General features: G+C 41.0%; 1 protein-coding gene across 3 annotated transcripts in view; it reads right to left on the bottom strand.

Annotated features, from left to right (window-relative positions):
* LOC126919645 (homeobox protein MSX-2) overlaps positions 1-23,822 on the bottom strand; it is a 53,523-nt gene that overhangs the window by 10,317 nt on the left and 19,384 nt on the right. Inside the window, exons 2-3 of one of the 3 annotated variants that reach the window (XM_050729122.1) lie at positions 6,999-7,227; positions 795-6,481 (exon numbers count right to left, since the gene is read on the bottom strand). In XM_050729122.1, coding sequence (XP_050585079.1) covers positions 6,355-6,481; positions 6,999-7,227 — 356 coding nt within the window. In that variant the 3' untranslated portion in view covers positions 795-6,354. Of the gene's footprint in view, positions 1-177; positions 499-794; positions 6,482-6,998; positions 7,228-23,822 lie in introns of those variants that run through there. The other 2 variants (XR_007711746.1, XM_050729121.1) reach the window with 2 other exon arrangements.

The following is a 23,822-nucleotide window of genomic DNA, read 5'->3' as shown; positions in this document are numbered from 1 at the left end:
AAAGATCTTCGTTCGGCAACGAGATCTGACCGAGAATGTCCCTGAGTCTGAAAGGCGCCAGACTGGATAACGCGGCCAATCAGAGTGCCGCGATGCCGCTTCCATACGAGCCACGAAACACCGTCGTTCCATTAGAGTTAATCTCCGGTCGTCGGTAATTAAACGGTTTCGTTGTACCTTTGTTTATCTCAGCGTGGAACGATCTCAGCTTCTTCTCTTTCCTCGTTCGTCTTTCCGTGGATAGAGAACGGAGGGCGTATAGAACTCCTCGGTAGCCCGTGTATCACGGAACGAGTCGGTTGAATCGGGACACAACTCGATCGGTTGTTGCACGATTAACGACTAGCACAGTCGACGATGTCGAGCAGAGATTCCAGATAACAGCACTTCTCAGCCGCAATCAACATCCGATCGAGTTCGTTTATTTTCCTCTCGTTAATACCCGCTCGATAATTGTAGGAAAGCCTTGCACTCGCGTTATCTTTCTGCGTTCTGCCAGCTTTCCAAACGATTTGCAATTTCACTCTTCTGAAAGTTATTAAATGCGTCTGATACGATATCGGGGAAAACGAAGGAAACAGGACTCGGTACAGTTTTGACCCGAGTGGGGAGAAAGTAAATCTCGTAGTTACATTTTAGACGACCTGATTCCGTGATATTACGCACGTACGTTAAAAGATAATATAAAAATGCGGTTGGCAAATGTTGCAGACGAAGTCTGGTGTAATTATGATCTTGAGCGAGCAAACGAATAAATTTTTAGGAGAATTTCTGCTGTATGTTGCGTAACACGTGTTGGAGAATTTAACGAACTCGTTAAATCATTTTCTCGTTCGACCTAATATCGTAAAAAACAAATTTTAGCATCGGACCTGGTTTATTATACTTCTAGATGTTAATTCAACAATTAATTACGAAAGAATAGATATATAATGTTCGCAAGAGGACTGCTATACTTTGTACGGTAGTTGTAATTTCTCAAAACTGGTTTCTTTACGCAACCCGTGCACACTTCTAAAGACCAGCGGCAGTTAACTAACGAGTCTCCTCGTTAATTATACCGTGATTCGATCTATCAAAGATCGAAAAGTATCTCGTTAAGTTTGATCTTTTTGCTTTCATTCCCGGATTCGCTCAAGCCCACTTGCATCTCCAGTAATTTTCTTTCATCGCATATCAATTTCTCCTTTATATCAATTCTCTCCATACATTGGTTTCGTGGAAATTCAGGAGACACAAGAATTAGGAGAAAACGTCGAATTGTATACGATACAAATTTGTCGTCACAAACTCGTTTAATTTGAGCTTGAAAGCGAACAATCTTTCAGAAAATCGACGTTTCCCAATTTTCGTATCGAACGTAAAAGGATACAGATCGATTATCATTTTTTGCCTTAGAATTAAGGGAAAATTTCAGCTAACGAAGGGTTAACGAATTCGATTACGTTTGACTTGTTCCCGTTGGAAAATCTATCCGTGGCTACGCCGTTGTTCCAGTGACAGCCGCGCCTACACCCGTGCAAGTAATTAACGCGGTTAGCAATTAATAATTGAGGGCGCCGTGCCGATTACATTTTGCAGCCCCGACGCAGCCTCGCCCCATTCACTGCGGCCGGCATAACTGTATTCTCTCGCAACCTGGGACACATTACTCTTATCGTTATTCCCCTATCGTCAAGTATAACTTTTGGCCAACACTTGGCGAACAAGTATTCTAAACTTGATTTTATCGTTCGTCGCGAACATACCTCGATACGATTAACTTTATCCGTACGCGTCTTTTCCCTTTTGAGTTTCATCGGGAACGAGCAATTGCGAATCGCGTGATTAATTTCTCTGATTATTGTGAGTCTTGGAGGAACAAGTTTTCTCTACAGAATCACACGTTGAACGCCGAATCGAAGGAGAAATAAATTTGGAAAATCTGTGTATGCAGTGGATGGAGCATAAATTTATTGTCGATATTCTTGAGAACAAAGCCTCGTACGAACGAGTCTCAATGTAAATTCTCTACTTTATTTTTTTGTATAATATCGCCTGTTGCTGATTGTATCGTCAGTTACCATCGGAAATTGCGCAAATGCAAATAGCATTCCATTTAACGTGACATCTTTGTTTTAAACAATTTGAAATGTTTTTCACGTTCCTTTCGATATCGAGTAACGACGTACGTACTTAGAAACGCGTTACGAATTGCAAATATATTAATTCCGTAGTGCGTTGTTTCCCTTAAACGGTTTTTAAGAACGTTGATTTCGAGCAAATTTTGTCGTTGCTTTCTGACACGGTCGTAAATAATTCCGCGCTCATCGTTAAACTTCGCCACTCTGCCTCAGTCACTTTTACGACGTCCTACGCCATAGAAACCATAGAAATAATTTTATATACATGGGAGAAATAGAAAGACTCGAAGCGATGTTGACCAGTTGGCTGTTGCGACTCGTTTGAAAACTTTGAGAGGCGTGTACGTAAAACGCGTCGCAAAAAGCAAGCGACGACGAGTATACTCGTCAAGCATGGAGTACGCGTGGCTGTTATGATACAGAATTAAGCTGTAACGAAACGACTGTTTTATTTTTTAATTTTACTACCGACAAGGCTGGTCGTGACGCAAAATATCGTCGTTTCTTCACCACGAGTATACTCGTCGAAAACAGCTAACTGGTTAAAGACAGTTCTCGCGACAGAGGTGTTCTCGGTCGAATCGACGGAAAACGATTCGTGGAAGAGGCACGAGAGCAGAATAGAAACACGGGTGTTCTTTCGTTCCGCGAGGATTTCCATCCGGAAAAGGAAACGAGTCGTTTTCGCAATGGCGCCGGTGTTCGTGTTCGTGTTCGACCGGTTACAGCCGTGATCCAACACAGGGAACGATGAATGTTTAACAAGGTGAATCGCGGTGGGGCCGAGTGCGGCGGATCGAAACGATTCAAATCGCGGATTCGAGGGTTTGACACTTTAAAAGCCGTTGCAAGAAGCCGGAGGAAGAGTCTGCGACCGGACTGGTTCAATGTGAGACGACGAGGGGGTGCGATCCACCAGGAGGTGGGGAAGAGAGTTGGCAGTCAAAGCAGGGGCGAACGAGGCAGCACGATGGGGAGGATAGACTGCATTATGTACGGGACAGGGCTAAGCTGTTAGGTATCTGAATTATTGAGACGAAGTTATCTCATCTCTGCCTACAGTCATCTCGTTACTTTAAACGCAGCTGCTCGCTGGACCACGTCGCGGATGTGCCGATCCAAGGGTGGAGGAAGGAACGTGAATTTTTTCTCTTTTATGTCTCCTTTTTTTCCGTTCTTTCTTTTCTTCGCTACGTCGATTCGTAATTGGGACATTATGCGATTAAACATATTTTCGCCTCTTTAGACACGGCGACCTATTCGCACGTTGAATCGAGTGTTACAGATACAGGTTGTTTTTTAAATCAAAGGACAGACGCAGCTTGAATGTTACCAAACTTTGCAAAGTATCCTCTCAAGGAAAAGAGAGTTTGCGTGGACCAAATCCATCCGCAGGAACGTTCAACTCGAGTCGTTGCTATTTTCTGTGCGCATTAGTAAGCTTGCTCGCTTAATCTCTGAAACTCGTAAATTCGATTGAAATATCGGTCACGTACAAGAATTGCCAATTGCGAATAATCAACTTCGGATGGTCGAGTTAAAAGTAGTTTGGTCCGAGGAATTACGCAGTTTCAAGATATTACAGCGATTCCCTATAACGAAGAGCATTAATAGAATCGGTGTTAATAGCGTTTCCTTATTCGATAGGAAATTTCACTGTTGGAGGCACAGCATGTATATCTTGCTAATTAATTAAATTATCTTTGTTATTTATTTATCGATATTAATTAAACTTAGGAACGAACCTGTATGTCGAACGACGATTGCTGTAGTTTTTATTCAAACGGACATCCGAACCACGTCGCTGCTCGAAATGTCCCAATTTATTCAACGGCTGTTCCGCCATATAATTCCATGTTCAAGATTAATTATGATTCACTTGTCGTTCAGATGTAAATTTAATTTGGCGAGACATCTAGACGAATGTATCTGTCACTGCGTTACCATTTCTGAACACATTGAGACAGATAACATACATCGTCGCCGTATAAATTGAATTTCATGCTCGTTCCTCGAACGACCACGTCGACTATGTAATAAAAAGACTTGTAAAATTTCAACTCGCACCTTTTAACGCAACTTGTTGAACGAATCGTCGAGCCAGGATAGAGATCGCACGATGAAACGGAAGAAATTATTAAGAGAGGCCTATCGTATTCGCAAAAGAAGAAAAAAACAAACAAATTCGTTAAATTTCATTTCTACGATCGGAAAACGCGTTTCACGAGGAGGATAAGAAATGTTTAATAAACGTAAAAGACTTGACCAATAGATTGGCAAGCACCAGTTACAGGATGCAACCTAAAGGATAGAAAATGAAATAACAATCGTATCAAAACACACCTTTTTTTCAATTACTTTTCTTCGCGTATTTTTGTCAAAAAACGAGCAATCATAAGCGACCATAGAATCTTACATTCTTTTTTATCAACACCTTGTAAGATATTGAATTTCCGGTTTCGTCGAAATCGATTTGAATTTTATCGAATCTTTGACGAAGAATCTCAAACTCTGTCCATTGAAACCGCATTCCGAGTGACGTTCCCTGCGTTCTCTCGAAAACCATCGATCACCGAGAGAAAAATGACCACGAATCCCCTGAATTCAAATTCGTCTATCGATCGGGATATTTGTTTCGGATTTTTCGTGTTTTCTATTTCTCCTGTTCTCTGTCCTTCTTGCCGTCGAATAGAAATAGGAAGACACGTTACAATTCACCGTTTCGCGATCGTCGATACTCGCGTTCTAGCGAGAAAGAAAATTACCATCGCCTGGTTTCCGAGTAAGAAGCGTAATTTTCATTTCTGCGCACTTTACGACAAATGCAATATCGCTGGTAAGGACAAGAAACTGAGATCCCGATGCACAACGGCATCGAACCGTTTTTGCAGCGAGTCCTGTTATCGATCTCTTATTAGATCGTTATGAACCTTCTGAAGGCGTTCTCTTCCGCTTTTTATCGGCCGCGTTTTACATTCCTCGTTTTTACCTATTTGCCCCTTTATTGCTCTATGGCTCCTGGAACAATGCGCGAGGTAACGGCACACAAAACTCCGTGGATTGTTGGCCGTAAAACGGCGAATAAAATTCTCGTAGGAAATTTAGATCATTCGGTTGTTACACTCGATATTTTTGAAGATAAAGAATTTTATCGAGCTTGATGAAAGTAAGTGGGGCGTCTTGGAGTTTCGCGGTTTAATAAATTATTCGCGTACATGAATATCGTTATCCTTCTACGGATTATTCTATAAATATACTCATAAATATATATATATATAAATGTAATAATATACTGTATTTTACGTCTATTTAATGTCTGTTGACTTATAACCAAGGTATACGCGATAATTTCTTATCCCTATCCTCGTAAAACGAGACGTCAGAAACTCGCTATTTCATCCATCGCGTAACAACGATCGTCATTGGATTAAAAAATTACCGATTCGACTATGTAACACCAGCGATCGTAAATAAATGCGCGAAATATCGAAGCTTGTACCGAAGCTTGTATTACGAAACCATACCTAAACACGATAAAAACGTTAGAAAAAACCATTTTAAGAACGTCCCATTTTAAAGATGTCCCATTTTAAGAATGGACATTGTCCGAACTAACTAGAAACTTTAAACGACCTAGTGCACACCTTGGAATAAGTGCCCTCCTTTATCAGCAGTCTCGTTCGATGACACACCGAGTAGAACTAAAAGGCACCGGTCCTCAATCCTTGCTGGTTCCTTCAAAACCTCCGCAGACAGAGACACTGTTGTTCGTCTAAACCCTCTAAACTACTTTCAAAGTATAGTCATCTTTCTATCCTAATACTTCCCGGAACGAGCCAAGGACACGGCAGCGGGATGCTTTTAGAAATCCTACTCGAAGAGAAGCGACTATTAAGGAAGGAAGAAGAGGAGGACGAGTCGCACCCCCGGAGAAATGCCTCTGGGCTCGTCTCGCCGCGTAGACGCCCCTGATATCGGGCGACCCGCGCCACGAACGGGCCTCGTTTTATCTAAATGACGTGTTTTCGTCCTCCGTTATCTTGAAGAGACTCCAATACACTCGACTTTCGATGCGTCCTCGCCGATACGCGGCCGCAGAACGTTGCTAACCCGCTATTAACATTCCGAGGTTTCCACCTCGCGTTTTCACTTTCGGTTCGTCTCCAACGCCGAGATTTGATAAATCGCAACACCACCATTCCACGTGTTAGAAACCGGAAGTCAGGTAGTTTCATCGATATTTATAGCGGGATGTTTGTCGGGACAGTTTTTGGAACTGCCACGATAGACTGCAAAATATTCCGTTGGACTTCTTTTTTTCTTTCGAGGGGCAAGGAGACTTCAGGTCGTCCAAGGATCTAGAACGAGCAACAATTTTTCTAAGGCGTAACAATTTTCGATCGACCTGTCGACGCGCGACGTACTCATCGATCTTGGCGGTACCTTTCTTAGAATTTGCTCTTAAGTTACCGTGTCGCTTACTCTCTGTGCATCTGAATCGCGAGCAATGGATTAGGTTCGCGTTGTTTTCTATCTTCCTAAGAAGATAGGAGACCCTGCTAAGCGGCGAAATTGTCTGCCGAATGTTCGTCAGGAGAATTTTCAGAACCGTTCATTTCCATGAAAAATGGATCTGATTTTCGTCTTTAGAAAATAAAGGGAAAGAAAGGAAAAAAAGGAGAAACGTTTAGCAGTCCGGACACGATACCTAATTCCAGCTTTTCTTTCTTTTTCTGTCTTTAATGATTTGCATCTCGAATTCGTCATTGACCTGTCTCTTTCGTCTCGGTCGATGGCTCGTTTTAAAGTTCGTTTTGTACTCGGTTAAGTATAACAGAGGTACAAATACCTACGCTATGAATGTCGAGAACTCACCTCCACTTTGTCCGCCTGTTCTGAAACCAGGTTTTCACTTGCGCATCCGTCATTTTCAAAGTTTTAGCCAAGGCTGCCCGTTCGGCCGACGCCAGATACTTCTGTTTGTGAAAACGTTTCTCCAGTTCGGCGATCTGCAACCTGGTGAAGCTTGTCCTCGGCTTCTTTCTCTTCGGCGGCGTCCTATTTTGGTAAGGATGGCCGATCCTCCTTGGAAACGCTCCAGCTACTGTCGAAAACAGAAATAAGAAAGAGAAATGAAAACCAACGATAGGTAATCAGATTTCCGCATAATTAGCGTCTGGATAATCGATATTCGAATAATTGACGTTTCCTCGCGATTCGATGCTTAACATAATTTCGTATTTTAGCTGACGGTGTGACACTTTAGAAATTACTCGCAACGTTTAGCTAATAATCGCTTCGTAATTCTGTTTCAATTACGAACCACTGACATTAGTAGAGTAAAAAAGAAACGTTAATGACGTATAATTTATAACGACCCTGTTACGGTTGTAAACGATAACCAAGCAAGAGAGCAAAATGTTATCGTAAAGCGTTAATAAATCTGCTTTAATGCGATTTCGTATCATAGACCAGGGACATTCCAAAAATACAACGAATTATGATCGTTCACTTTATACAAATATAGGGAATAAGATAAAACACGTTGGAAAATAGCCTCGTAAAGCGAATCAATTTTTCCATATCGCAATATAGCTACAGTTTCGCTCAATTTCAAGTCATGCTATCGTTCAGAGAATGTTCCTTGTTCATTAGTTCAATAGGTCATTAGACGAGTACAGCTGTTATCGGTTTGACAATTTTTTTAAAACAATTATATTTTTACAATTATAATTTCTAAGTAAGATACAAACGTAAATAGATTGAAAAATTTACACTAAGTTACTTTCCACGGGATCTAATCTTTTTTTTAACTGCAGTCATAGTCATTTTACATTTATAAAATATTTAACACAAGTTTGGAAACATTGTCTGAAAGCAACAACGTTTCGTCGTACTTTCTTTGAAGCGCCAAATGCAAAAACACGATACTCCGATTACTTTGTAACGATATATCTCCACAAACCTATCTAAATTACCAATGAAATAAACAACGTACGGTTAACAAATTTCTATGGCAATTGGCAATAATTTATTGCGTATCGGTTAAGATGGTTTCAACATTATCCGACAAGATTTCACTTCGTAATAAATTATAGCGAGACCTTTTATCCGTGGCACGACGTTTTCTCACCGAGGAGTAGGCCTCCGAACGAACGCACGATTCGCGAAAAGCGTCGATCTCGAAAAATGTTAAACGCCAACGCAATTGCACGGTGTAAACGGCTTGAAAGCGTATGGTCCAGGGATCGTTCCGACCAAGCAAAACAAGCGTTGAAATTCCAGGATAAAGTGGCGACGTCGAGTTACGTGGCTCCGCGCGAATTACTTACGATAGCGCGCGCGCGCGCGCTCGCGTGAACGCCGGGCGCAAAAGCAATGGCTCGCTCGCTTTGGGTAACGATTATAAAATCGTAAAAAGCGAGGCTTACGAGTTACACGGAACGATTTGCCGGCCGGTGCAAATTGTAACGCGATCTTTGTAGTCGGCCGTGGCAGCAGGTGCATTGCAATTCAGTGGAAGGGTATTAATAAAATTACCGTTAGACCGATAGCATCGCGCCACTTCCATTACTGGACCCGCGCAAACATACCGTCGAGCGCACGAAGGTGAAATCAAAATGAAGCTTTATCGTCCACTTATGCGAAACTAGCCGCGTAAATCGCCGCTGAAACTCGCACACGAGATTCCCGCTTATCGAAACGCCGTTCATCCTGGTTAATTATTGTACGCGTCGGTTGGATCGGAAGCAACTTGTAGAAATATCGCTTTCTTGCACGAGTACACGCTGATTATAAGGTCTTGGTATATTTTTAAGAAATTCTATTCCAATGTACAACGATCGTTCCTTTCGATCGATAGCATGTGCGTATTAAGCGGATGCACAGGTTCTGTCGGTTTTTCACCTTCGCTGTCAATAGCGTCGACTTTTTTCAATAAATTATCATGCACTTTGGTAGAAACTTCGTGTAATAGCTATAGGAGTTGAGAATGTATCGATGGATTAAATAGAAGCAAAGTACAGTAGGCAATATAACTAAGTACGAGGGTAATTCGTACCTGTAGCTTGAGTTACGAGTAAGTCTCAAAAATAACATATTCGAAAGACGATTGAAAATTTAGGAGAAACATCAACGAATCTTTTAATAATCCACGATAGCGCAGAAATAAAGCTTGACGGAGGAAGAGACTGAGATCGGAGACGAGTCGATAAATCGAGTATGCACGTATACGAAATTAATCAAATTATCATCGTTCATCGGCTTGTCAGATACAAACTAGCTCGATTGAGTTGAATCGAATAATATAATTCACGTCGAGTGAACGTTAGACCAGGTTTGCCGCGCAGCTGAATCACTCGAACGTGGCAAAGACGCTTTCATACGCTTTCGTACGTAATGTCTTTCGCACGGTTGATTTCCATATTGACGATTTACGACATTAATAATCCGCTACGTGTAAGATGGTTTCGTAAAATATCGTTACACAAAGAAATATCCTGTTTTATTAACGTAATATACGTTTGGCAACAGATATGCTCGAAAGCAGAGATTACTACGGACGGCAATAGCGTGATAAATAAATGACAAGTAAATAACAATAATTGGATAAGAACGCGAAGCGAAAATAACAACTATGAGGCGAAATTCGAATATATCAAGATCGATTTAGATTTACGTCCTACGTGTACAGTTAATACGTCACGTGCGCCTTTTTCTTCCTTTCTCTTCTTTTCTTTCCTTCTTTATTTCCCTTTCTTTTTTCGTTTTGTTTTTATTATTCGGGCAATTTAGCTTCATTAGCGAAATTCGAATACACGCACTGGAACATTGTATCGTTTGCCGTACTTGGTTCGCTTTGAAGCGTGACTATCGACATCATTAAGCATTTATCTATCGTAGTAATAGCGCATGAATAACAGAGAGCGTATTTAATGCGATATGCATACCCGTAGATTTAATACGTCGAAACATGATACGCGGTATGTACATAGTAATGAGAATGAAGAATGTGATAAATACATTACAAGATTCCAAGCGGAAAAGTCGCTGGTCGTTTTCTTCCGATAGTTTTTTCCAGTTATAAATTAGAGATACTTTTCTTTGCGCGTCGATCGCAATTATCTCTTTCTCTTTATTCTACGAGCATGGCAATTTATAGATTGAAAACGCTGTTCGGTTCTTATCACGCGTCAAGGAAGCGAAGCATGTGACGAGATGTAATTTATCGATCGATTCGTACGCGTTACATGCGATAACGAGGAGAAGATGCCGAAGATTTTCTTCTAATGTTCACGGTTCGTAGACTAGCGTGCAAGATATGGGATATTGAACGAAATGAACCGCGGATACCAGAGGGAAAGGGCCGAACAAGCACGATAAAAGTGCCACTAAACCGAATTAGACTTGTGACACGTTTATCGAAAGAGCTTTCTAGGAAAACCATTTCGACAAAGTCTTACCCCTGTTATTAGGGTAGTTATCCACCTGAACATGGTTTACAGTTTACGCTTCATTTCTTTTGTTCTGCTCTACAAAGGATTATAAAAGAAATCCGAGATACTGCAATCATAGTGTTACATAGCAGGCAGATTCTTCAGATTTTTCGATCGAGAAAGTTTTTTTTTTTTTAAAAATTGACAGTTTGGTCAAAAATTTTGGAAAAATTCCCAGGCATGTAATGCTTATGGTTGTATTATTTCGGTGTTTTTTTATAATTTTATATAAGGTAGAAATCAAGAAATCAAGCGCAGACTGTAAATCGTGTTTAGGTCAACGACTATCGTAATGATAAAGGTAGAGGGTTAAAACTTCGTCGAAATGATTTTCCTAGCAAGCTCTTTCCATGGAAGTATCAGCAAGTTTAATTTAAGAATGTACAAAGATATATAAAATATCCAAAGTGAAGTACTCTAATATTCAAAAGGTGAGATGAATTTCCATTTAATTTCCATTCCTCTAGACGCGTTTGTAAAAGTATAAACTTGCATAAACATAATGTACAAAACTAACAATTATTATTGAATATTCTACGATTAAGTAATTTGATTCTGATTATTGTTAAACACACCATGGCAGTGGAAGATGAAATCCTTGATTAGGAAACTCGTGCTTCTTATGCGAATAGATCAGCGTGACATTTATAAAATACGATCTCTCGTCAAAACAGAGATGCCCAATGTCTTTCGCTTGTTTGTCCATTCGATCGTTGATGTTTCGTCCAACTATTTTTTATTCGTCGGAAAATGAAATCACGCTGAACCATAATAAAACGTCGGTTCCGTGGAACTGCAGATCCGACCACTGGAATCGCCCTAAGGCTCGCAGTAAATCAAATTATAGCGTTCACCGCGCCAATAATTTTTCATGCCAATCTTCATTCTCCTATGCAAAGTAAGCAAAAATGATTTCCAATTATCCCGCATAATCACTGTTCCCGTAATTGCAGCCGCCGTGTAGCGAAAATCACACGACAAAATCGCGTCAAATCTCTCGCTTTCATCGAGCATTCGTGAGGGAGCGAAGGCTGGCCCGGTATATTCGCGGTGTGATTAAAACGAGCAATTTCATCGGTTCGATGAAAGGATCGCGTGCATCTAAACAACGTTTATCTGCGCGGAATCGTCGCGTTTTAATACGACGTTCCAAACGATCTCTGCAATTGCATTCGTCGTAAAAGGTGTCACACGAAATACCGTATACGGGCAATTATTAAAAGAGCTGATAAACTCGCAGATACAGAAGAGATAGGGACGCGTAAGCTTTCCGTAAAATCGCTCGGAATAGCCTGTATATAGGGTGATTGAAAGGTGGTAGCGAATCGCGCAGACAGCGGTAGAAAATAATCCGAGTAACTTATTCGTTGTCTGATAAACGTACGCGTTCCACGTTTCGCTTTCTTTCGTTTCTTTAGCCGTAGCTTATGAAAATACGAATTTGCATAAACATCCGCGGTATACGAAGTAAGGTTGACACGTTCAAATTGATTAACTCGATCCAGCTTACTATCCTTCAGAACTGTTAAATATGTATGTATGTATATTGGAATAAATATGATGTAATTGAAGATTAAACGTATCGGCTTTCTCGTCTTATACATGTGTCGTGGCTATTACGTTATTTTTGTATACGATACTGTGCCACTGTTTGCTTGATTGACGTGTAATTCGGAAACACCGTGTATAGCGTGGCAGAGGGAGAACGTCGCAGCGTGGCCCAGATGTTGCTAAAATATGGAAAAGATTGCGCATTTTTACGGAATATCGCGAAAGCCACTCTTGACAACGAGTTTCTGTCACAGATACGTAATAAAGATAGCGGCCGATTAAAGCACCGATATCCTCGATTAAATCGTTACACTACGGCGTAATAAAAGAGAATTAATAATCGAAAGTGGTAAAATGTGGCCTGCTCTTTCGACGAAATTTATTCTTTGTTTCTTTTTTATGGATGAACGGACGTAAGACGTAGCCGAATAAATAAGATAATTCGAGGAGCGTGTAAATAAAGTAATTGAAAGCGAGTACGATGAAAGAATTTTCTATAATTTAAAACGTTCATTTTTATAGCGACTAACGTTCCGTTATCGCGATGAATAAACCTCGATATAAACACGGATATATCAAACGCGAAATAAAATTCAATGAAAAGTGAAAATATAATTTCTCTCGCGTTGGTATTTTTGCGCTCCAGATGACAGAACAAAAATTACGACTCTGTAAAAAGAGAAAATTATTAGTAACATCACCCAGCCAAAAACGTAAAAAAGATACGCAATCTTCAAGTTGTAACGAGTTCGTAGGAGGTTTATGAACGTTTCCAGTTAATGCAAACTAGATATCGATCGTTTCTCGCTAAAAGTTTCTACTTTACGAAAAAAAAAAAAAAAAAAAAAAGAAGACAAGAAGCGTCGGACAAATAACTCGATCGAGACCGTTGTAAAAATTGCCAGCAACGAGATCGAAATTCGGAAATTTAGTAATTCCCATGGTAACACCGGAGCGATGGTAGATCGCAGCGGCCATTGAACATCAACATAGGAAGCTCGGCTTTGAAATTAATGATTAGTACGATAATGATCCTAGCGGTGTTCGTACGGCGGAGAGGCAGAAAATGGCGGGACGCGGAAAATTTCCCGTGAAATTCAATTTGACACGTAACTGCTCTCTCGCAGTTTGCTCGAAACCCGAGGAATCATCGTTAAAGGGTAAACGGCCATCAGGTGGATATTATTCCATTATCCATTCCTTCTTCTCCGTCACCTAGAACGCTGTCCTTTTACCGACGCTTCACCCCCGTCCAAAAATACGATCCGCTACGCGCAACTTCCGAACGAGACACGAAATAATCTCGTCGATAATGCCTGCTCAATTAGAATATAAATATACACAGCGGAGAGTGCTAATTGAGACACGGATTGCCCCGATGCGCGTCTCGACAGACATGATAAACTGATTTCCATAGGGGCGGAATTTATCGCAGTTATTTAAAGCAGAATTCGATCACCGATGTTCCTTTTGTATGATCGTAACATCGAATATCAGGTATTAGTAGGAATTATTGGAATTTAATCAGAGAATTGTCATGAAAGTATTCGAATATTTCGCAAATGCTTAAATTTGAACGCTAGAATTACCAAGCTCTAACGTACACGCTAGGACAGATAAATATTAATTGTTACGATAATACGATAAAATATAATATAAAATACGATATAATATAACACGATAAAATAGTACTATAATATGGTAACTGAGAGTGGTATGTAACTAAAAGTGATAATTAGTGTAGCAATAAGAATCTAATAATCTCGTTGTAATCTAGGATATAAGCCTAAAGTACAAATAAAATTATTATTATTACTATTATATTATCAACGTTTTGGAAATTTCTAATCTACATGGTATTATAATCGTTTGTTTTTACTGTGTATCTGTTTTTTTAAATATTGCAATTTATTTATGTCTTTATGTTTAAGTTAGAATCGTTCATGTATGATGATTATATCACGGATTATCTCGGTCAGAGTCAATATCAATTTTATGAGTAGCACGCGTATGTTTCTAATAATCGTAAGAATAATTATTGTAATTAAATAATCTTGAGAATCTGAACCTTAATAATGATAATCTCACTTTGGCAGATTTTAGAGTTCTCGCGTGTTAACGCAATTTTTCCCTACGTACTTGGAAGACATCTTTTTATTTTATTTCCAGAACATTAGACGCTATTTTTTATTTTTTGGTGGTTAACTATCTTTTTGGTTTTACGTATTACGATCAACCTCATCCTAGTTAAAAATACTTTTTTCGTTTCTTCTAGCTTGGCTTTTTTAAATAGAATGAGAAGAATTGTGGTAACTTTGAGAAAACACTTTTCCTCTTATGATAATTTAAGATAAAAAGTCCCAAAAAATGTTTTAAAGATCGCGTGTTGTGGCGAAATATCCCTCCTATAAATATTCTCTCGTATCCAAACATAACGTATGTTTATTCCTTAAATTTTCTAAGCGTCGAGTACTTCCGAACGAAAGCGTGTTAAATATACTGGCAATAATTTTTACGTCTCCTCCAGGACAATTTCATTTTTTATTTGGGTAATATGAAAATCGATCCGGTCAAATTCCAACAATATTTCTCTTTCGACGGTATTACAAAAGTACACGGTGTTACTTTTATACTTAATGTGTCTCGAGGAAGAGGACGACGCAACGAAACTTTCTTCGTTTCAAACGTACAGTTGCTACTCGACTCGCTCGGTTTTACGATCATTTCACGAATTACTTTCCATAGATACAGTTCATGGACACCGGTTAAATTACAAAAGAATCACACACAAAGAAAGAAAAAAACAAAAGAGGAAGGAAGACAAGCAGGCAAAGGGACAAAGTAAGTACAGTGGCTGGAAAGCGATCAACCAAAGACAAAGTCCGAGCTGCTAATCGAGCTGCTATGGATGGAGAACGTAGAACTCGGCATTAAGCATAATAGACGAGGGATAATAATAAACTTCTCAAGTTCATTTCACGAAACCTAATTTCGAGCATCTATGGGAAACCGTGGGGAACTTTGGCCGATGGTAGAAGGACAAGATCATTCTTCGCGCCTTATCCAGCGTCTCGTCTCCTTTTTCAAAGACTTTGCTCAACCATCTGACTTCTGTAACCGCTCATTGGCCTCTCACGTTCTTGTTCAACCAGCGAAACATAGCAAGATAGAGAGAAAGAGAAAGAGAGACAGACAGACAAACAGATAGACAGAGACAGACAGAAGGAGACTTTCTTGCGTCACTCTGGCTTATTAGGACGATAATCGCGTACCGGTCATTATACTCTCCGTTACATTATCATGCTGTGTACTGGCACACGGTTTGCCATCTCTCTTGTAATTCATTCGTAATTACTTTCGTAGAATAGCCGGACGCACGCACGCTACCGACGATCGTTGCTCCTACCACGATAGGGAACTTCGAATTTACGAATTGGAAAGCCAGATCGAGCCGGGACGACTTGTTACGATAAATCCGGAGGCCTAATGAGACGCTGGAAATTATCGGGGTCGAGGGAAGGATTTTTGTTGCTCGATTAATAAAAACGGGGCCCGAGTGGTTTTTCGGTGAGAAACGACTTGTTCGCTCGTTTCGTGTGTCCCTCGTCTTGTCCACCTCTTGACGCAGGTGTTGCCGATGCTCCGTGTCCTAAAAGACAGTTGTTTTCTTCACTTGTATCTCGCTGCTCAACATTTTATCGTCGTTTAAGCCCGCCACGATCCTCCACACCGTTTATGCCCCAATCTCCTTCTCGTTTTTATTAAGACGTAGAAATTTCTTAATTCGTAACTCGGAAAGTCGATAAGAGGTAAAGGTAAAAGAGAGAGAAAAAAAACGAAGATTTATCGATGTTACAAAGAATTTTTCGCACTGAGACGGGATATCGGACAAAATCGAGACATCGATCGAGTCCCGCCAGTTCCGGACAATTAAACGACGAAAGACTCGAGCATTTCGTAGAGATCGTTGTAAACATTACGACAGCGATACGGAGAAAACAACAGAAACGATACGTCCTCGATGAGACCTTAGGATCGGGAAATATCGAAAACTATTGTAGGAAGCAACTGTACGAAGGCGATCGAGATTCTGCTGCGAGGAATCGAACGCCTGTTCGAAAGATGCAAAAGCGAAGAAAATGACGAAGAAACAGAGGGGAAAGGAGAACGGGGGAAGAAGAAGCGGACACGTTTGTTCGTGCGTACCAACAATAATCCGTCCGGTGTTGTTTTTCGTGGCACCGCCGGAATATCACGTACCGGAATAGTCTCGTCGTTAGCGTGTCTAACGACAGTCTGGCTGCTAAAACTTGTCCGATAGTTGTAGCTGACTTCGCCTTGGCAGGCCTGTTACCGCGCAATTTTGGTTAAAATACCACGACGACGAGTCTTTGCGGTCGAAGTATTTACCCTGACGATGTAACCTTACGACAGCGTTAAGTCGTAACGTGGTAACGTTCGAACGCCTCTGGAAGGCAATGGTTTTAAGCGACGACGAGAGCCCATTACCAGGAATAGTACGAAGAACGATCGAGAAAGGGAAAAAGAGAGCGAGAGCGAGAGCGAGAGAGATGAAAAAAGAAAGGAGAAAGGAAAAGGAAAATTCGCGTACGTTCGAATAAAAATATGGCAAGAAGCACGCGAACCGAGGGAAACTAGGGTTGCAGGGGGTTGACCGTAAGTTTAATCGTAAAGTTGACGGTTTATGGACATGCGTAAAATGTTCGTAAAAGGCGGCCTCCGAGACAGGCTAAATTAGAGTTGATTCTTGGTCCTGGCTGAATTCTTTACACTTTGCGGTTGGCGTTAGCGAGCCTTCGATTTCTTTAAAACGGGCTGAGGCGCGGACAGGTTTCACAGTGGTGATCGAAATCTGTGAAATCGACGAGCGACGGGTTCGTGAAACGCGCTTCTGCGTTACACGTTAGCGTCAATTTACGATGGTAAAAGCGGATGTAATAAATGTAAAACGTGTGATACTCGTATGCGGAAACGACATAAATTGTCATTTTTCTAAGACGAATTAATCAACGTCATAAACATTTCATAAACGAGACTGAAAATTAAACCGTATATTTGCATATATAGGTGTTACGTAACTCGGTATTGCGGGTAGCTAAGTGTGTTACTCGCAAAAACCTCGGAAACCACGTTTTTCTCAGATGTTTAACACTAGAACTACCGATAGTTAACACGAAACTATTTCTAAATACCAGAACCAGTCAAAATGACTGATCTTTAAAAAATACGTAATGATAGAATATTTTTATATTTATCGATTTATTAGTTTCTTACAGAACGAATTCCATGTTATGTAGTACATTTTTGGTACTATTAATCCATCTGGGACCACGATCCCTAAACGAGGGTTGACACATTTATAAAATTGTAGAACCAGTCATTTTCACTGGTGTGGTATTTCTAGTGTTGAACAGCCTTAAGTTACCTCGTGTTCTTGAAACGTTGTTCTTCCGTAATTAGCTATTGGCACTGGCGCTTTTCCTTCTATCAATTAGCTCAATTGTTTCACGGGAACGAAATAATATATTTGACGCTTTGGATTCTAGTAAATCGAAAGCCGGTAAATATCGGATAATAATTTCCAGTTATCGTTTTCATCTTTCTTTCTTCGAAGCGTAGCTATACGACGTTATAAAATAAAATTCAATACTCGTAGCTGAGGCGAGCATCGACGCAAGGGTGTTGCGTTATGTAATTGCACTGGAAGACACGAGTAATCATGTGTAAACGAGTACCGACCGTATCAACGTACATCGATGTTCTATTTAATGGAAATACAATGTTCCGCGTTCTATGAAACCTACATACTCTGACAGACGTCGTTAATTAGAACATGTAGCATGTTCCTGGCTTACACGTATTTAGATCATACTTAATAACGAGCATAGCGTACGATAACATCTGAATTTCAAAGTTTAATAGCTACATGAATATAAAACGCCATAATTCTTATTGCACACGCGACGCGTTCGTTCACGCGCGTCGCTCGCAACATTTACAACAGTCGTAAATGGTACTTGATAAAAATTTCAATTTCAAGGGTTATCGTCTAAATTCAACGGCGAAACGTGTACCTCGAAAGCGTACGGAAATGGAACGCCACGAATTCTCCTGAAACGTAAAACACGAGTGAAACGAATCGCTATTAATAAGCGCTTTTCTAAACAATTCCTTTTACCAGCTACCTCCGTCAAAGATACCGTCGTTGCAAATTACCGTGCGGGCGAAACACGCAGGCAGATTTTCGTGCTCGAAGAAGGAAGGAAGCTCGTCGTAGCGCGATCATATTCAATTTTACCTGATCGTAATAAGCGAGGTAGGATCAACGACAAAGAAAGATATCGAGCGAGTCCTTGGAACACCGTTACTTTCCTAACCGCAATGCTAAAAATCACGCTGTCGAAACTCATCTCCTGGAACAGTGGCTGCTCTTAAAAGGTATACGTTTATAGAAGTCCTGGAAATACGGGAAACCGTAGTCGGCGAGGTGGAGGAGCAACAGAGGGTGGGCTCCGACCTTAAGAGTAAGTGACTCGCAGGGAAGCAAGAATGTGTTTAAAAATGTAATCAGGACAGATCGACGGATCAACGGTGAATAAAACAAAGGAGAGCGCTCGTTTTCATCCTGTTTCATCTTCGCGGAGGATTCTTCCTGGAACTTGTAATGGAAGACGGGAAGGTGAAGTTGAATTCGCAGGTCTTTTCGGTTGGTCCGATGAACAACGACAAAGGCTAAAACGAGTTTCGAAGATAAAATGCCGGGGGATTCGTATCTGCATGCGGATAGAACGAGGGTTGGACGACGTTGCCCGAGGGGTGGCCATAAAAACAAGATGGCGTCTCGTCGTGCCGCAAAATGGCCGGCATAAATAAAAAGAGGCAAGGAGCGCGCGCGCGCGCGCGCGCGATGTTCTCGGAGAAACGGTGTACGCCTTCGTACCAACGGCAAAGTTTTGTTCGCGCAACAAAGGTACTTAACTTTTACCCTGCTTCCAACAATCGTTCTATTCGTCCTTCCGACATATTGCTCGTTGAAACGTTCGCGATTCGAATATTTACAGGTATTTTGTAGCTTGTCCTCTTCGCTTTCTTACTAAGCGATAAGCGCGATTAACGAAAAACAAGTGAAATTGGAAGCGACGATGATTCTCGTTTGATTTTTATCTCGTTCGAATATCTATGCGGTTTTATCCTTTCGCCGAGATTCTATTCCGAGAAAAATGTTTACTATCATATATTATAATAATTTAATAAAAAGTTATGAATCTTGAAACAGCTTGTTCGTATACGTTTGAAATTTGAGTCGGCGCGTATTTTTGTAACACGCATATACCGGCTCGAAGGTAGAACGTAAATAAGAAATTACGACGTTTTCTTTCTGTCATCGAATGACAAGAAAGTGGCAAAGACGAAGTTATCGCATCGTACACCCGTGGTCTTCGATTACGATCTTTCTTGTTACGAGATGACAACCGTTTCCCCCTTACAGGAGGCGAACAAAATTCTGATCGTTGACGATTAACTACTCGCAGTTTCGATCGTGACGAAATATGGCGATTCTAAAAGAACGATACCACTTAAATCAATTCCATTTCGCAAGTACGATACTTCTGATAAGGCGAGGTGAAAGGAGATTTTGCGCGTGTTCGACCAACGATAGACGTAAAAGAAGCTTAACCAGATCTCGGTTTCATCCTCGATGACCTACTGAGCTTGAGGCACAACCTTTGCCCATGCACCGGCGACCAGGAATGAGTCAAGTTAAAGCCATTTGATGATGCAATGGCGAGCTGTGACACCGGGCTAGAGAAAGTCATTATTTTACCGAGCACGTTTTGCTCGGTAATAGAGTTTGCGGCCTTCAAAGTAAATTGTTTTCTGCGCACCACGGATTCCTCGCAGTGACAGTGATCACTGCCGTCGCTGCGAGAGAAGCCAAAAGAGTTTGAACATCGAGTTCGAGTACGATTTCTTTAAAGTATCATTTTTTAAGTTCACTTTATGAACTTTTATCGATAAGAACGATCCTCGTTTATTTCGCAAAGTGCCGTTTAAACACGAGATTGTAGAACTTCTAACATTCACTTTCCGTCTCCACCAACTACCTCCTCGTCTCTTACATTAATTATTCGCGTCAAAGATGTGTACTTTCGATTTTACCATATTTACCATTTCCACGCGTGCTATTTCTACAAACTATCATTGCGTTTCTTACGCTATTACTAACAACGTGCCGGCTTACATTGTATCATCGTATCAAATTAAAAAAGAAGAAAAGAAGAAGGTCCAAGGAAACTCATCAACGACGTCGATTCGATGAAAATGCTTTCGTAAAGGAAGAATACAATCAGTTTCACCATCTGGCGCGCCAACCTGATATCTCTCGTTGCATTGAATTCCAGCCAGCTCTTCAGGAGCTGACAGCGAAGAAAATTGAAACGAATCCGTCGAATTCGATTCGCATCGGTTGCCGGGACAAAAATACGCGAGAATCCTGCTGGAACAACGGCTTGTGCAACATCCACGTACATCCACGCGCTCACCTTGGCAATCCATTTTGGACGTGTAATTTCAGGCGCAATACTATCCGCCGCATGAACCTTTACGAACCAGCGTACATTATGAAAGGTTATCGTATTCTCGGCTCGCTTCAGTCACGGTAGCCACGTATGTATTTAGAAAACGCTCTGTTCCGATACAACGTAGTACCTACGAGCAACGTAATTGAACCAACATAACAGACGGCTAAACGGCTTTAAACGGATTCCTGGAAGACATATATCCGCCCTATAAAATTATCCTTTAGCCACCCCTCGCTTCTCGTACGCAACGTCTATGTTTGGTATACTATGCTTTTCCCTCTCTTCGTTCCTCTCTTTCTCCTTATTCTCCTATCCATCTTCTCGCAGGCTCGTTTCTTCTTTCTCTCGCTCTTCGCTTCTCCGTATGTGTATCTTCCCTCCTCTTGTTTTACGCTGCACGCCACGTAACTCGTGTTTTTACACGCGCGATCTTCCGTTCTTCGTGCGCTTAGATTTTCCAGTTTTCGTCGAACGAGTCTTAATCAGTTTCCTCCGTTCCTCAATTTTTCCATTCCTTTCGCCGTGTTGTCGACTGGAAGGTACTCGTTTCCCTACTTGTAATACACATGCTTCTTCCATTTAGTTACTAACGAGATATTTACGAGCACAACTAATAAATCCAGCCTAAACCAAGACTTCGTTCATCCTCGCCGTATAACAGAAACACCGTGTTGCTTTGCATATTCTGTATATTTTTGCGTATTTCCCATACACCTACAAACATCCGCGAAGCAGGCAAAACACCGTACGATATTTTCACCTGGTTATTCCCGTTTTCAAAGAGTCTTCGGTGCCCCGAAGAGATTCCAGTAATCTTTATCCGATGATCCGAGTTAGCAATGAACGTAACGTCATCGACGTAGGCGTTGTTTATTTTCACTCGAAATAGAATTACGCGGCATTTGTTCAACATCTTAACGCTATAGCAGAGAGTAGCGGCGATTATTCGACAGATTACGTTCGATGGCTAATTCTGACTTAATCGGGGTTGCTCGTTACGTTACTACGAGTTGCGTTTTTTAAACGTTTAACGGTACTTTTATTCATTTTCATAGCGTATTTCGTAGCCTCCAACGTAGGCAGTATTGGATGGTTGATTAAAGCTTTTCAAGGAATCGCGGTTGAACGTGGAAGGCGTGCGTCGCTGATAGCGAGGCTGCGAAGCGCAGGGATAACCACGCTGCTGTTACAGTAATGGCAGTGGCGGTGCTTTGTTAGTATATACTTAACCAAGCAAATGAAAACTAAACGTTTCCAGGAATGTAAAAGCCGATGTAGTTCCAATCGAGAAAATTGCTTAAGGGCGGCTGTAACAGCGAGAGTGTTTAGCGGTCTTTAGAATTTATTTCCACACTTCGAGGAATGTTAAAAAAAAGAAAGAAAGAAAAAAAGAGAACGCGTTTTGCAGTAGAAACAAAGTATCCGTAGGAAAGTTCTGCTTCTTCTAGATCGAGTTTCTCGCGTTGTGTCTCGTCGTATCACGCAAAAAAGGGGACAACTCGCTACAAGACAAGAACTTTTCCGCAACCTTCGAGATTCGTTTTACGCGAAAGTCGAGATTTTCGCGTTCCGATAATCCAGATGGCAGGATAAATATGAGAGAAACGCAGCTTGATCGATGTTTCAAGAACAAGGATACGAGTAATATCGCTGTCGTATGTTTTCTGTATTCTATGCGTTCGCGTTGACGAAACCAAAGGGCCACTCGTCTCTTCTTTTCTTCCTTCTTTCTCTATACGGGTTTCCCATGTTGCATCTTGGTGGTTATTAGAGGCAACAACGACGCGAGCCATACGTCCTTCAGGAAGAAGAAAACGCTCGAGACTCGATTATCGTCGCAGACATTTTCGCCTGAAGTCTCTTCGACGCGGCTGCTTGTTGCCAGAGTAAATTTGTATTTAGGGCGATTTAAAAGGACGTGTCCGATGGTAGCTTGACAGTCGCAGATTACGCGCGTGTGTGACCGATTTTAAAGGTCTGTTTAAATACAACTTCGCGTCGACGATTCCTGGTAACCAGGTCTTTGCTCGAAGATCCTTCGTTGATTTCCAGTGCGTACGAGGCTGCAGAGTTTTCCGTACGTTGCTCCAACCAAATAGCAGATTCTATCGGAACGACGACGAATGAAAAGTTGAAACTACTGTATAATTCATAGGCCAGAGCATTTAAAATAATTTAGCGTTTCCATCGATTACTGACTTTTTAAATTGTCCTCTGTGTAATTGTCCTCAGTAGCACTGCATCATTGACAAAATCGCAGCTTGTCATCAATCATGAACAATGTTTAAAAATTACCAAAAGATAAACTCCAAATCCAAATGAGTTTCTCGCTGATACTCGAAGGAAATGAAAGATTAACAGGGGGCGAAGTTAAGAACTTTCGAATGCGCTCTTCCGTTGGTTTGGTTCGATCGAAGGATGAAAGAAAGGATAGTAGACTCCGATGCGGCGATCATTTCTCAAACTCCTATAACTTGATATAAACCACCCTTCGACCTACGTACGAACCGCTTAGGGGGAGGAGGGTAGAGGGAGAGAGAGAGAGAGAGAGAGATGAAGCAGCAGTGCCTTGCATTATCGATATTACGAGGCGTCGATAAAAAATCGCATAAAATTAAGCAAGCCCCCACGTGCTCGCGATAAAACTCACTGCCTTTAGCCTACGAGTTTCCGCGTTACGATGGCCCTCGTGGCAATTTTCATCGATTGAGCAACCTTTTAATCCGCAAGTTCCTCTCGTCCTCCGCTAGCTACCGAACTGTGTACGATACATCAGACGAGAAACTAGTGTACATACATTATGATACTATTATAGTACATATATAGTATGTATACGTTAATAATAACCTTAATCAATGCTACATAAAATTGGACAAAATAATTTTATTCTTATAGAAAGGTATTATTCCTTTTTATGTTTTACTTACTTTCGTTTCCACGATGACATTCTACCGATCGTTGACTCATATCCAGTCGATAATTAGGCACGTTAATGTATACTTGATAAAGCTTAAAACTGGATTTTTTCGAGAACTGAACCTTAAATGAAA

This window comes from Bombus affinis, chromosome 8, assembly GCF_024516045.1.
Source record: "Bombus affinis isolate iyBomAffi1 chromosome 8, iyBomAffi1.2, whole genome shotgun sequence".
In the NCBI taxonomy this organism is placed as follows: Eukaryota; Metazoa; Arthropoda; class Insecta; order Hymenoptera; family Apidae; genus Bombus; species Bombus affinis.
Note: the sequence above shows the minus strand (reverse complement) of the source record. Positions and strands in the feature narration are given on the sequence as shown.